The 14,749-nt window shown below is 44.0% G+C and overlaps 1 protein-coding gene across 7 annotated transcripts in view; it reads right to left on the minus strand.

The window, feature by feature from the left end:
- The window catches only part of MYSM1 (Myb like, SWIRM and MPN domains 1), a 1,148,256-nt gene that overhangs the window by 122,641 nt on the left and 1,010,866 nt on the right, over positions 1–14,749 (minus strand). For all 7 annotated transcript variants that reach the window (XM_069642083.1, XM_069642079.1, XM_069642082.1 and 4 more), the window contains one exon: positions 13,497–13,602. In XM_069642083.1, coding sequence (XP_069498184.1) covers positions 13,497–13,602 — 106 coding nt within the window. The remainder of the gene's footprint in view (positions 1–13,496; positions 13,603–14,749) is intronic.

Genomic DNA, 14,749 nt, shown 5'->3' on the forward strand with positions numbered 1-14,749 from the left:
ACCTGCTAACCAAGTCCAGTCTTCTTGGAGCTCTACATTTCTTTTCAAACTGTCTTTTCTGTCTTTGTTTGCTTTTTCTCTTATTCTGCCGTCATTTTTCCCCGGTTCCTCGGGTTCTCCCTTCATGTTTGTAACTGTTATTTTAAAGTTTTCTTTTGACATTCTATCTGTTCCCTTTTGAGGTACTGGAGTTTTTGAGGCTCTGTTCTGATCGCGATGTATTTGCTCTTTTGCGTTGTTGTCAGTTTGTTTTGTGTTATTTAAGACTTCTCGAATCTCATAACCTCGTTTCAACAACTCTTTTCCGTCTTTTAAGATTATTTCTTTGAGAGTTCTTGATTTCAGGTGTAAAACAACTTTGTCCACACGTTCTTCATCAATGTATTCGACCACCGCTATATCTTCGTTTCTTACCTTTCTCAATTTGTCCACACAGTGAAGCAGGGCAATCACGTTTTTCCGATTTAGATTTTTTCCTTCGTTTTCTTCAAGCAAATTTTCAACCAGCACCTTTTTAGGAGACTGGACTCTTTCATTTTGCTGTTTTTTTGTATGATTGCAGTTCTGCTCGTTGGACTGTTTGTGTCTCGGGTGCTTAGGGTTCCATAAGTTATGCGTTTCTCTCGAGAGATCGCTCTTGATCTTTGCTTTTTCAATCGATGTTTTTCCCCTGTTCAATCTATTTCTTTTTTCATCTAGTGTTAGAAATCCTGTGCGGTCATGGTAGTCGTCTTCGTCCGAGTCCAGATTTGAACTTTCATCGCTCTTTTTTTTATCGCCCCCGCGTAGTGGACTTACTTCATTTAGCACTTGACGTGAAGACTCGACCACTTCCGATATATTTTGCCTGTTTTTTGCATCCACCTCTTCAATATAGAAAGAGACATCCTCGATCAGATCTCTTGAAATATCTTGCGACTCTAGGATGCTTTCTTCATCCTCGGTGATCAACACTACGTGCCTTTCTCTTTGTTTGGGAGGTGGTCGAGATGTTTGTTGTAATTCATTATTTAAGGTCACGTCTTCGTTTTCACTTGTTTGTTTGATGTTCCTGAATATTGGCCGTGTTACTTTTGTGGATCCCTCTCCTTTTTTTAAGCTTTTCCGGGTTCTCTTGTCTTTAGCCTCTCCTGTTTTAGTTATTTCAAGTATGTTTTTTGATGTATTTATGGCTTCGACCATGATTTTGCATTGGTTCACCTGCCCTTGTTTTGGCCCAAACATGGGAAAATGCTCGCGTTTGTTAAATTTGTTTTTCTTTCTAGAATCGATGTCTCTTGTTTCGACTAAGGGATCAACGTCTCGTTTAGTCATGTTGTCATTACTCAAATCTTCAACGAGATCGTCAGCAATTATTTCCTTACACTTCGTGTTTTCACTGGTGCTGCTTGATCGAATTCTTGCCTCGACCAATTCAATCACTCTTGTTTTTAATGACGTAACTTTATTCGATTTTGCACTGTGAGTTAGAGCTGGGCAGTCTTCTTGGTTTTCTATATCATTACTCTCGAGAGTACTTATGTTGGGTCTATTTTCTGTCGTGACCGTTTGTTTTGAAGTAGCTACCGGGTTTAGTGGTTTTGTATTCCTCTCTGCAGACTCGATGGATTTCCGCATCCATTTCAATGAGTCTAGTAAGGCATTTGTCAAGATATCTTTTTCATGCCTATCTCCACTTGCCAGATCGAACAGTCTCCTTTGCCATGCTGCTGAGGTTTCTGCTTCTTGATTCAGTTTCAGCGCTGTTATTTCCTGGGCGGTTAGCTTAGTGAGCATTAAGGCTACAAGAGCGTTGTTGTCCTTTACGTTTTCACTGATGGACTCGTACAGTTTCGTAAATGGAGCTAAAGAGATTGTTAAAGCGGCCATTATGTTATTCTGCAATTGTGTTCCTATTTGTGGGTCATTGATATTTGTACTCTCTTTTGTATTTCCTGTTGTTTTCTTTTCATAGCTCTTTGAGTTAGTGATATCTTGAGTCTTTCTTTGTGGTGAACGTTCGTCTGTTTGTGTTGCGATGCATCTCATTGTGGAGTTTTCGCCAGTCTTATCCCCTTGTTGAGATTGGACATCAGGGAAATGGCGCCTTTTTTCGAATGTTGAATGCAGTGATCTTTTGTCAGTTGGTGTATAAGTCGATATATCAGCATCTTCAAAATTAAGAAAGTGCTGAGTTCTTAAAGCCCTGCACGGGGTCTTCTCAGTTCGCAGTCCGTAGGCGCCAATCGTTGTTTTTGTTCTTGTTCCTAGGTCTTTCGGGGCGCCTCTCCCAGGGGAGGGACTGCTTTCCTGGCAATGTTTTAATCTAATACCTGATGTTGTTCTCTTCGTTGTGTTTCCTTCCATTGTTTTAATAAAATGTTCTCTCCATTCATGTTCTCCAATCTCTTCCGCGATGGAGTTTTCCTGACCGCCATTTTTAAGAGTGGGTCTTTTCCCAATTAGGGGGGAATGTAGTTTTTTCTTTGCTGACTGAAGAAACTGATTTGTCAGTCTGTGTGGGTCAAACCCTTCTTTCTGCATAGGTCCACTGTTCAGCAAGCTTTGCTTGATTAATGAATCCAGTTTTTTGTAATCGTTCTCATTTGGTCCAGCTTCCGTTTGAGCCTTTATGTTGTTTGTTTGTTCTTCGGCGACAATCGAGATATCGTGTGAGATTATGCTGCAGCCGGTCTTATGATTCTCTCCTTTTTCACTTGTCGATAGTATTTCGGATGCGTCTGAATACACTGATTCGTCCAAGTCTTTATTATGTAATTGTGTGACTATTTCAGTGTTGTTTGCGCTGGTGCAATCTATATCTCCGATAGTCAATTGTATATTATTTTTTGGATATAGCTCTAGCTGAGTTTCTGCGGGATCTACTCCCTCATGTTCACTACTTGTTGTTGTTTGGCTACCCTCGTTCCTTTCTTCCACGGGCGGGTTTACTTTCATTTCATCGTCTTCCATTCTTGAGTCTGCTACGTTCTGCTGAGCTTCCACCAATATACCAAGATCTATTAGTTCGGCGTCTGTCACGTTTAGCAGTTCAACTGTCATTGGTGTTATTGGGTCTGGGTCTTCGCAGTGTTGTTCCTTTTCGTTTATACTCTGTTGTGCTACTGCGTTTTTGCCCATGGATGAAAACTGTGTTTTATCTACACGCTCTGTAGTTGACTTTTCTCTATCTGCATTCTCACAAACAACCTTTCCTTCATCATAATTTTGAATGAATGTGTTTGTAAGTGCGGATGCGGATGTCAATTTGAGTGAGAAGATATTCAAATCTCGTTTAGTTGCGTGCCTCCTCTGTTCACTCCCTCCCATTTCTGTGGTTTCTAAGTTTTTGGGCAAATCAATATTTGAAAGTCTAGAAAAGGCAGCAATCTTACCTCTTTCTTTGTGAGTTTCGTGACTATGTCCCGGCCTCTCTCTTTGTTGATGAGGAAGTCTTGAATTAGCTCTTGTTATTGGGCGGGCTATTGCCCCTCCTATTGAGATATTGCTGTTGTCAATCGATGTTGGAGCTATCGAGGCCATTATTTCTCCGCCTCACTTTGTAGTTGCCTTATTGAATTCAAACCGTAGGGTATCTCTTGTGGCTGTTGTTTGAGCTTCGCTTCCTTCACTGTTGGTATATTTACCTGTAGACGCACTATTAAACGTACCAGCGGGGATCAAAGAGATAGAGATCTCCGCAGTCTCCCCGAGTTTAAGTGGTGCACCCCAGCACCCAACAGCCGCACAACAGCCAACGCCCTCTACCCCTGCCGGGCTCAACGCCGCGAGGGTGAATGCGGCTGCGTTATGAGTGAGAGTGCAGTCACGTGATGGATCACGTGGTCTCCAGCCGGCTCCGCCCCCTCCAGGGAACGAAGCGAAGACCAGCAAGAGTCGTAATAGACTCGCAGTGCTGTGGGTCACTTTGCCGCTTTTGCCGCTTCAAATGTCCAGGTAAGTAAGAATAATGTTCCTTTCACAATGAACGCACCGCTCGACTGAATGCGGCTGCGTTATGAGTGAGAGTGCAGTCACGTGATGGATCACGTGGTCTCCAGCTGGCTCCGCCCCCTCCAGGGAACGAAGCGAAGACCAGCAAGAGTCGTAATAGACTCGCAGTGCTGTGGGTCACTTTGCCGCTTTTGCCGCTTCAAATGTCCAGGTAAGTAAGAATAATGTTCCTTTCACAATGAACGCACCGCTCGACTGAATGCGGCTGCGTTATGAGTGAGAGTGCAGTCACGTGATGGATCACGTGGTCTCCAGCCGGCTCCGCCCCCTCCAGGGAACGAAGCGAAGACCAGCAAGAGTCGTAATAGACTCGCAGTGCTGTGGGTCACTTTGCCGCTTTTGCCGCTTCAAATGTCCAGGTAAGTAAGAATAATGTTCCTTTCACAATGAACGCACCGCTCGACTGAATGCGGCTGCGTTATGAGTGAGAGTGCAGTCACGTGATGGATCACGTGGTCTCCAGCCGGCTCCGCCCCCTCCAGGGAACGAAGCGAAGACCAGCAAGAGTCGTAATAGACTCGCAGTGCTGTGGGTCACTTTGCCGCTTTTGCCGCTTCAAATGTCCAGGTAAGTAAGAATAATGTTCCTTTCACAATGAACGCACCGCTCGACTGAATGCGGCTGCGTTATGAGTGAGAGTGCAGTCACGTGATGGATCACGTGGTCTCCAGCCGGCTCCGCCCCCTCCAGGGAACGAAGCGAAGACCAGCAAGAGTCGTAATAGACTCGCAGTGCTGTGGGTCACTTTGCCGCTTTTGCCGCTTCAAATGTCCAGGTAAGTAAGAATAATGTTCCTTTCACAATGAACGCCTGAACCTTATTTCACCCTGCCTACAGCTGGCACCTAGGACACTATGGTCCCTCTTCTGCCTTTGAGTGAACTCATGCCATAGACTAAGGAAGGACTGGATAAGAAAAGGATTTTGCCTTGAAAAGTAAAACAAGTGTTTAAAAGTTAATTACTTGTGAAAGAGTTTGTTGGTAGCTGCCCCTCAAAGTGCGCAGTTTCAAAAGTTCTAACTTACCTTTTGTGTGTTTGGCCATTCTAAAAAGTATATGTAAGGTTATTTGACTACAACTGGTTATGCCTCTTCCCCAAAAGTAATGCTGTTCGCTTCACTTAACTATTTATTTCAGAATATTAGTGTATAGGTTTACCAACTGTGTCTTGCTTCGCCTAACCTGCTGTATAGCCTGTATAGAATAAGTCTGCCTTGAGTTTTACTTACTTTGAAAAACTGTGTGAACTTCTTAGTAAGTGTATTGTAGGTTTACCTTACCTTGGTCTGCCTTGTGCCATCCTAAACTAAGTTAAAGAGTTATTGCTTACCTTAGTCTGTATTCCACTGATCTGAAAAGCTACTGTAAGTGAATATTACACCAAAAGGTCTTACTCAACTGGTATAATGGAGTGTTTTCCTGAATGTAGTTATAGGTTTACACTGTTCCTTGAATCTGTGCTCCACTACTCAGAAACGTATCCTGATAACAGGGCTGGTTTACTAAGTGATTCCTTAATCGAGTGTCACTGCATGACTGACCGGGTCTACTACCCATTACTTACTGTAAAGTAATCTAAAGGTAACTGATGGTTTTACTCACCATGAATAGGTGTGTCCTATACTAAATGTGTTTGATAAAGTCTGACTTCCCTAGAAATACTATTAGTTTTCGGAACAGGGTCTAGGCTTTGGTCTGTGTACTGTAAAGCATTATGTTGTGTTTTTATAATTGTGTTTAATGTGGTAGTTCTTATTTACTACAAGATTCATTTTGGTCTACTTGTATTTAAATAAACCATTTATTTTTATAATACATAGTGTGCTAGTGTTTCTTTGGACCATATGCATGCTACAGCCCTCTCTCCCTCCTGTGATAAGCCTGGCTGCTCTGTCTATGCTACCAAATACTCAGGTGGTACAGCCGTATACTAAGAGTGGAGTTTTGTACTGTCTCAGTTGTATGGTTTTACTAAGCCCTTAATTGGACTTCAGAAAAACTGTCCTAACATCCGCCAAGAGGGGCAAGTTGGGAGGGCAATGAGGAATCTGTTGACGGACCATTAATTATAAACAACATAACCAAGAGGTATGTAATGTATTCTTTTAATTAATTCCTTCCTCCCACATATTCCTCTTCTATGACAGAGTCACATAGCAGTATGTAGATCTGGAGGAGGGAGAAGAGCAAACCTAAACCAAAAAGCTCTAGAGGACTACTCTTCCGAGGCCATGGGAACCGTAGAGACGGAGACACCACATCTGGGGCCCCTCTGTACTATTGCTGCTTCGCTAAGCGTGTCGGCCTTCTATCATGGTGGGCATAGGAGTTGTAGGGTCGAAACCTCCTACCAATGCTAGTGGGAACTGAATGCTTTTGTACCGCTAGGCCGAAAGATTTTTCTGTGGCCCTGGTGGACTGGAAGCTCTGTAAAAGGTTGTCTGCTTTAGCCCCAGAAAGGTTATGCCAATCAAAAGGCATATCCAGGAGCTTTGCCTGCCAGTCCTGGGCAAACCCTGAGGTCCACATCCAGGAGTTTCTTCCTATTACAGTGCTTGTAGCCATCACCATTGCCACACAGTTGCTGGGTCAAGGCCCTATTGAAGGATCTGCGTTGAAGCCTCCTTAGCTTTCTGGATCAGGGTATCAAACCCCTCACACCTCCTAGTGTGGTCGGTGATCAGCTACTCCTAAGACTGCTGACCAGAGGGTAAAACAAGATGTGGCCAAGGCACAGGAAGATCACTCTTCGGGTAAGGCTACTAGCCGAGGCAAAAACCTTCTTCTCCCACGTGTCCAGCTTCTTGCTCTAACTATCCAGTGAAAAAGAAGAGAATACCACGAGTTCGGTTTCAGGACAGCCAGAGGAACGGAAACTACTTTCCTGAAAACCTATGAAGACCTACTCTCTAACCTGGACTCAACGCTCCCTCTGTGCTGATCCTCTTTGATGTTTCTTCTGCCTTTAACACACTCAACCATTCCATCCTCAAACCGTCTCTGGCGTGGCTTACCTCTTTCTTCTCAAACAGACCTTCCCAAGTGCAAATGGGTCCTTATCTCTCCTCCACCACACTTTCTACCTGTGGCGTCCTTGTTAGGCAATAATTGGTGTAGTAACCATGTGGGAGACTACACAACCCTTGTCCTCTTGGTATTAGGTAACCCACCTTTTGGTATAGGACTGTACTACACAAGTTGGTAGTGTGACTGAGCAGCCAGGCATAAAGAGGGGTACATTGTGAGCTGTAGAGCGATACCAATTAAATCCACCAATACAAGTAGCCAAGTAACACTTATACTCAAGGTTTGTAGTTAAAATATTTATTTATTTAACAGTAGTTTTTAAATAAGCATTCTTTAAAAAAGGCAATATGTATATACTTTAAAATGCTTTTCCAGAATCAACACAAAGCTAGTAGATACTCTTTAGAGATGCTTCTTACACACTTCCTACACCCTGAGGTGACTTCACTAGGATAGTAATGGCATTTATATATCACTAGTACACATTGTAGATTCTGAGGTTTGTAGAAAGGAAAGATTAAAGGAAGGAAAAAAGGATAAACAGGTTCTCAAAGCATGTGAGCACTTAAATATTCCAATGACGTCTATATAAAAACCTTTCCCAGCAATAATAGTTAAAACCCACGTTTTCACCTATGAGTGACAGTATCAAAGTCAAATGGACGAGAAGAGTCTGCAGGGAGCCAGGGCAGCCAAAGTCAATTGGAGCACAGTCTATGGAGGTGAGGCACTTCTTAGATAGCAAAGTCTTGCACAAAGTTGGAGAGTTTGATGAAGAAAAAATCACTGTAGGGTCACAAGCTGTTACACTTGTGCAGTGTAGAGCTAAAATCAACTCCAGCAAAGTATCTACTCCAAGTCTCAACGGAGAAGAGCAAAGATAAAGACACTGAGGTAAGTACCCCAAGTCGGAACAGGACCTTTGATTAGAAGAAGAGTGGTCCATCTGGATTCTGTCTGGTTTCAGTGATGCAGATACTGAGTCATGGGGACAAGAGGGAGTACGTCTGAAGGACTCCTGCGGCAGCAGCTACAGGCTCTTTTCAGATCAGCAGCACTTTGCGGTTTCAGCGCTAGCACCACCGCAGATCTTGGATACCCTTCACTACTTGGATCCTGCAGTCTAGTGAGAGGACTCTAGCTCTGGTCGTCCTGCTTCTGGAGGGTCCTGGGGAGTCTCCTGGAGCTTCTGACCGGATCACAGACGTTGCTCTTGACTACAGAATTCTCGACCCTTGGGCACTCGGTTCCTGCAGCAGCAAAGAAGTACAGCCAGTCCGGGCAGACGGTCCATTGGATCTTGTCTTGGGGTTAGTTGGTCCCACTAATCCAAGGGAAGAAATCGTCCCTTCCGGAGCCTCTCTTGTCGATTAGAAAAAGGAGTTTCAGCACAGCAGCAGGGCTTCATCGGGCAATTCAAAGGTCCAGGAGGATGCAGCAAGCTCCGTTCACGCTGTCTGAAAAAAAGGACAGGCAGCCAGCCAATCAGTACTGGGTGCATTCAGGCATTCCTAAAGACAAAGGACAGGGGAGTTTCGGGAACCTCCCTCACTTCCTGCCCTTCCAGACACACTGGAGTCAGTACTTAAGCCCACCAAAGGCAAAACAAACAAAGGGCTCAAACCTGGCTTGGCGCGCAGAGTAAAACCCAAGAAAGACCTTGCAAACAGAAAATGGTGAAAAAAGAAGACGGGGGCACTTTTGACAAAATGGTCACACATTGGTGCAATACTGCAGCTGAGGATTCAGTCTGAGGTAGAAAAGCACAATGGTAGGAAAAATTACACCACTGCCACCACGCCATTTAAAGTAGTGAGGAAAACATAAAAAGGTTACATGAGTAGGTAGGAAAAGGAGCTACTAAGTACCCGCCAGCACTCCACATACGATGGTGTGTGCTGGACCTTCAAGAGAAAAGGTAAGTAAAGTCAATTTCACTTTGCTATTTTTGGGAACAGTAGTTCACACAAGAAAGGGTATTTAAACCTTATGAGAAAGCTAAATGATTTCTCTGTGAGACTGCACTTAACGGGCTGTGTGTCACCATACAAAAAGTAGATGCCTATGGAGTTTTGTCAGACTCCAAAAACAAAAGAAACACATAATCCAAATCAGGTCAAAACACATGAGAGAGTAAGAAAAAGGGCTCGCTCACTCCAGGGTTAAAATGAAAAAGTCCTAAATTCGAGTAAAAGAGCTGGGGGTCTCTAAGGTTGAAGTGAATTAGCACAGAAATGAGAATTATCCCTAACAGTCCCCCAGGGCTCTATTCTATTGCCATGGCTCAACGTCGTCCTAGCCCCTCTGGCCCATCTGATCTCCACTTTCTCCCCTCACTTCCAGATGAAACACAGCTCTCTTTCAAGCTGCCATCCTCTACCACCTCCTCCCTCATACCGGAATGCCTGACTGCTGTTCAGGCATGGTGCTCTGTCAAATATCAGGGATGCCTGCTCCTTGATTCCTTTCTCCACCACTCTCTGGCCCGACTCCTTGGGTCGCCCCCTCCCCTCACCCACCTGCGAGGCTAAAAATCTTGGGATCATCTTAGACTCCTCTTTCCCTTTCTCCCCACACATCACAGACCTTGCCAAGAAGTCCAACTTTCAGCTCCACCTTCTCTGGGGCATTATACCTTTCCTCACCTTCCCCCAGAAGCTCAACATCTCGAAAGCCCTGATTCCCTCTAGGCTGGATGAACAGCATCTTCCGCAATCAGCCTCTTTCCTCCCTTCCCTTCGCCACTTCCAACTAATCCAGAATAGAACTGCAATATTTATCCTTGGCCTCAAGCCCAGGGACCACATCTCACCAGCCCTAAAATCTATGCACTGGCTCCCTTGACTGCAAGGATCAAATTCAAGACCTCTGCATCATCCACAAGGCTGTCTGGGACCTGGGATCAATTTACATCCAGCTCTTCCTCCCTAAATACCTCCAGGCCAGAGTCCTTCGGTCCTCTGGCTCCAACTCTCTGCAGGTCAAAACGTTTCTCGAGGCAGAGAATGGGAGGTAGATCCCTTTCCTCGGCTGGCTCCTCCCTCTGGAACAGCCTCCATCTTGAGCTGGATCTTCTTAAGTTCCAGAAACATCTCAAGACTTTCCTTTTCTCCTCTTGCTTCCCTCTCCCCCTCCTGTGCCAACTCTCCCTCTGCCGCTGCGCCTTGGGCCAGGTCCCTTCAGAGTCGTACAGAGGCCAGACCACCCCCTACCAGTCCCCCCCAGCATCCTTTGCCAGCACTTGCCCACTGACTCGCTTCCCCAGAGTAGCCCAACTTGGTCCTCCCTGTCCACCGCACTCATCCTCCCTTTCCCCTTTTCCCCTGGCACCTGCCACCTTGGCCCGCCCAGCACTTGCATGCCCCACCTTACCTGGGAGTACCCCACTCCTGCACTTCTCCCTCTACCCCCTGCCACATACCACCATTTTCAAACACTTGCACAGTAGGATTGTCACAAGGCCACTATAACCGTTGTTCCATCTTTGTGATTCCCATGCCGTCCGCCCCCATCTTATCTTGTGGCGGCTGGAAACGCTTGTGTATAGGCGCCATACAAATGTCCAATAAATAAACATGGATTTTTTCAGGTTGGCCATAGCAGCCCGAAACACCATGCTGTCCCGGGAGCATGAGTAGACAGAAAAGCTGGGTTAGAAGGCACAGGGCAGTCTCTGCCAGTTATGGAGTCAGGTTTTTCCCAAGCTTGTAGTACCAGAACCTAAACTACTTGTTAAAAGGCTGCACGATCTCCTTTTGCGTATCTTTAACCAGAATGTCCATGAGCTCAAACTGAAATTTTGGTCTGAAAGGGGTTGACAAGCCTAATGTCTAAACCACCTTGGCAATCAAGTGTTGAAAAAGAGCCTTTGGCTTCGCCGGATTGGTGCCTGTGAAATGTCCAACTCTGGGTACATACCTACACCACTCGCCTCTTGTAAGTCAGAAGCCAGCTCCAACAACCCTACCTCCTCACCATAGAACTCCTCTGGAAAGTCCCTCACCTCTGTAGCCATAGAGGGATCTATCCTAAAGGGGAAAGGGTCTCTGTTTTGTCACAAATTTCTCCCATCTCTGACATAAATGCCCCCCATTGGAAGAGGAGCATAATCCAGAGGGGTCACAAACCGTGCCGACACAGAGGCGGTAAGAGCCGGTACTGACTGGTTGATGCGGAAGGGCAGAGCCTGTTGGGTCAGAGTCTGGTCTTCGCCTGTAGGAGGCAGGACCAATTGCTTAGGCATGCGGTCACGGTCCTTTGCAGAATACCTGATGGCTTGTCCAAGCGCAGTGGGTCCTGATGTCATTATGGCGGAAGCCACGGGCGCCGGGTCCTTGGCGAAGAAGTCAAACACCTCTAGCTGAAAAGCCTCATATTCCTCCAAGCGAACAATTGGGAGGGAAACTGTACCTGTGTTGCCATTTCTGGGCAGTCGTGACTCCTCTTCTAGGATGAAGTCAAAGGGTGGTGCCAAGTGGAACTGCTTGGTGAGTGTGACCTCTTGCAGTTTTCTGCTTTTCCTTGCGGGCCAGGGTGCAGTCTTCCAACATCCACTCACGCCCTGAGAGCTTCACTGAGACCTCTTCTTGTCTTTTTCCTTGAGGAAAAAGGTGAAGAGGTTTGCAGCCCGTTACCGGACGTCTTTCAGATGCATCAAATGTTACAACCCACAGTCCGGTGAGTCGTGTTTCTCCCTCAAACAGTAATGACAGAGCCTGTGGGGCTCCAAGACTGACATCTGTCGACTACAATCCATGCAGTGTTTGAAGCGCAAGGCCCTCACTGTGATAGGTATAGCAAAACCTGGAGTAGCAGTATTCTTCAAAGCAAACAGAGTGCACAGAAAAAAGGAATTAAAGTCATGTGACAGAGCACTTCGATATATATATATATATATATACACACACGGAGCTCGACATCAGGTCCGGCATGGGGTGCGTAGAACAGAGACAATGCAGACCCAGGCTGTACCCCCAGAAAAGTTATGGAAGATCAGCTGCCCTGGAGGTAGAATATTGTAGATGAGGAATGCATGGAAGGAAGGAATCCACCAGAAAAGTCTTGTTTCAACAGTAATGGTTAAGGCATGCTAGAGACGCACACATTCCGAGTTGTGATGACAACCCCAGCAGTGTGCGTCTGGTTGCAAGAAATTACAACTTGAAATCCAGATAATGTTTTCAAATTTTACATGCTTCAGGGTATATTTTCCACTTATAAGAGATCTCATTAGGCTAAAAGGCGCGCTGTAAAGATTTGTGCTCAATATCACAGGATGGAGCCTGATGCATACAATGAACCTCACACATTCCGAGGACAAAATGAGCAGTTACATAGTACAACTATCCAAATTCTGTTCTTCAGGACTTGTGCAATGTTTTGGCGTAAAGTTTATTCTAAAAGATAAAACTATAAACAAAGATGGAAGCAAACGTAATCCAGTAGACAGACAACACTAAAAACAATGATGCAGAGCAGAAGATAATGCTCAAAATAAATAACAGAATGGAAATATATTATAAACATTAGGAATGGGAAAACAGTGGTGAGAAAATAACTGATTTTGAGCCATTAAAGGCAGATTTAAGCATAGAGGTCTAGTGGTTGGAATGGAATCATGCGACAGACTTTTTCTAGACAGCGATCGCTCTTATAGGACAAAAGAGGGGCTGTGTCTATGGCAGAACGATATAATATCTTGTCATCCTCAACTGCACTTTACTTGCAAAGATTGCTAATTTGCGTACAGTTCCACTAATGTGGAATATGAATGGTGCACAAAATCCTTATTTGGCTATGTATAGGTGTAGCCAGCAGGAATGCTCAACCTCTCCACTAACTAGTATTTGCCTCAATTTAATAGACTGGTAGAAGGATTTTTATTGAGCATAAGAAGATTTCATTTTCTGCTTATTTGAGAGTTAAAGAAATCGACACTGGGTTAGGCTCACTGACTCATCAAAAGGAAAAGCAATACTGTCTTGATGTCTATAGTAAGCATACAGTACAATATAGTTTCCATTGGTTTAACATCTTTACATCCATATAATCATTTAATTTCTACAAACCTAATTGGAACCGTTTCAAAATAAATGTAGACACATATGCGTGACTCTTAGACATTTACACTCACAAGAGTGGAATGTTGGTACCAACTGCTACACTCACGGACAATTGCCAATGTGGGAAAAGTATCAGCAATTTAATTTAGGGAATCTGACAAGTTAAAGTGCATATTGGACAATATGAGGTTTAAATGTTCTATAAAAAAATAAAGGTTTGTATTTCTCACTCTCTATAAGTCCCTATGAAATTGAGGCTTTTTAAGATTTCCGATCTGACATCATAAAGTTGCTATCTTTCTATATTAATCATATATTAGAAAAATACCCCAGGGAGTAATCTGAAAAATAATTTGTCAACAACTCAAGTTATCAAAATATGCAATGCTTAATGGGTTTAGTAATTCAGCATACCTATGGGATGATCTGTATTTGTCAATTATCCATTTTGTCTTTTCTAACACAAGTTGATATTGAGGTTCTTCTAACATCGGTTGCACTTCAAATTTGTATGGCAGACCTGTAAAAAATACCAAAAATCAAGTTCTAGTACCTTAAGTCTGAACATATTTTTGCTTAGCAAGCCAAATGTGTAAATCATTCTATGGGTTGTTCTTAACCTCATATTTGCATTTAAAAAGGATTTTAATGCCCTACATAAAACTTTTAAATGCAACAATCTGTTCAATTTGTACTAGGAAAGTTGGTGCTATAAATGAATGAAATTATGTCTTATAATAATAATTATCTTTAATATTATCTTCAACAATTTAGTGTGAAATCTGTTGCTAATACAGCATTCTGAAAACAGTGGCACTGCAATTTCTATGAACACTCCATAGTAATTTAATGACTTGTTAGACAGAATCCTGTGCAGTTCCCTTGGGGAACACTGCAAAAAGATTAAGACTAAAGGAGTAGGCAGTAAACCCAATTGGTAGCAGTCTGCACCACCCAGATTTACCTGGTAGCTGTGGCTGAGCAGTCAGACTTCTCTCAAGATGAGCAGGGCAGTAAACAGAGCATACACAATAGGGCCAAAAACACAGTGGAGCAAACAAACACTGACCAAAGCTTGGTATCAAAAGTATAATTATTTATTTAAAACACACTTTAGGAAATACACTAAGCACTCTAACTCAAAGCAAGTTAAAACACAGTCAGATAAAGTATACACACCTCCCTTAATGATTATTAGATAAGTCTAGGTTAAAACACCACTAGTTGTAAAAACAGATGCGAGCGCTTAACTTAGATGGCACTCCAATAATTAAGTTAGAGGGAGAGAAAAAGACAGGTCATGAAAATAAACAGTTCCCAACACTTTTCTAAGACCACAGCAAGTTAGTGAAGGCAGAGTCTACTGTAGAGCCATAGTTCATAGACCAGGGCCACTTTAAATGGAGCAAGGCGAAATGTGCCCAAGATCACACAGTTTAAAAATGCACTCAAGTCTTTGCAAAAATGTTCAAACGAGGTTGGTTTGATGCAAAAGATAAAGTTAGAAGGTCTGGGGGCCAACCCAGTTGGAAAGCCAAGGGTTTAAGGTTCACCTTTGGCGATCCAAAGCAAGGGAGGCCAGGCGGAACACAGTACCTTTAAAAGTGAGGAAGCTCCAGCGGTGGCAGTTGTTCCTGGCAGCGGGTGCAGTTCGTGGTTTCGACCAG

Source organism: Ambystoma mexicanum, chromosome 1q, assembly GCF_040938575.1.
Source record: "Ambystoma mexicanum isolate Mex_15411 chromosome 1q, UKY_AmexF1_1, whole genome shotgun sequence".
NCBI lineage: Eukaryota > Metazoa > Chordata > Amphibia > Caudata > Ambystomatidae > Ambystoma > Ambystoma mexicanum.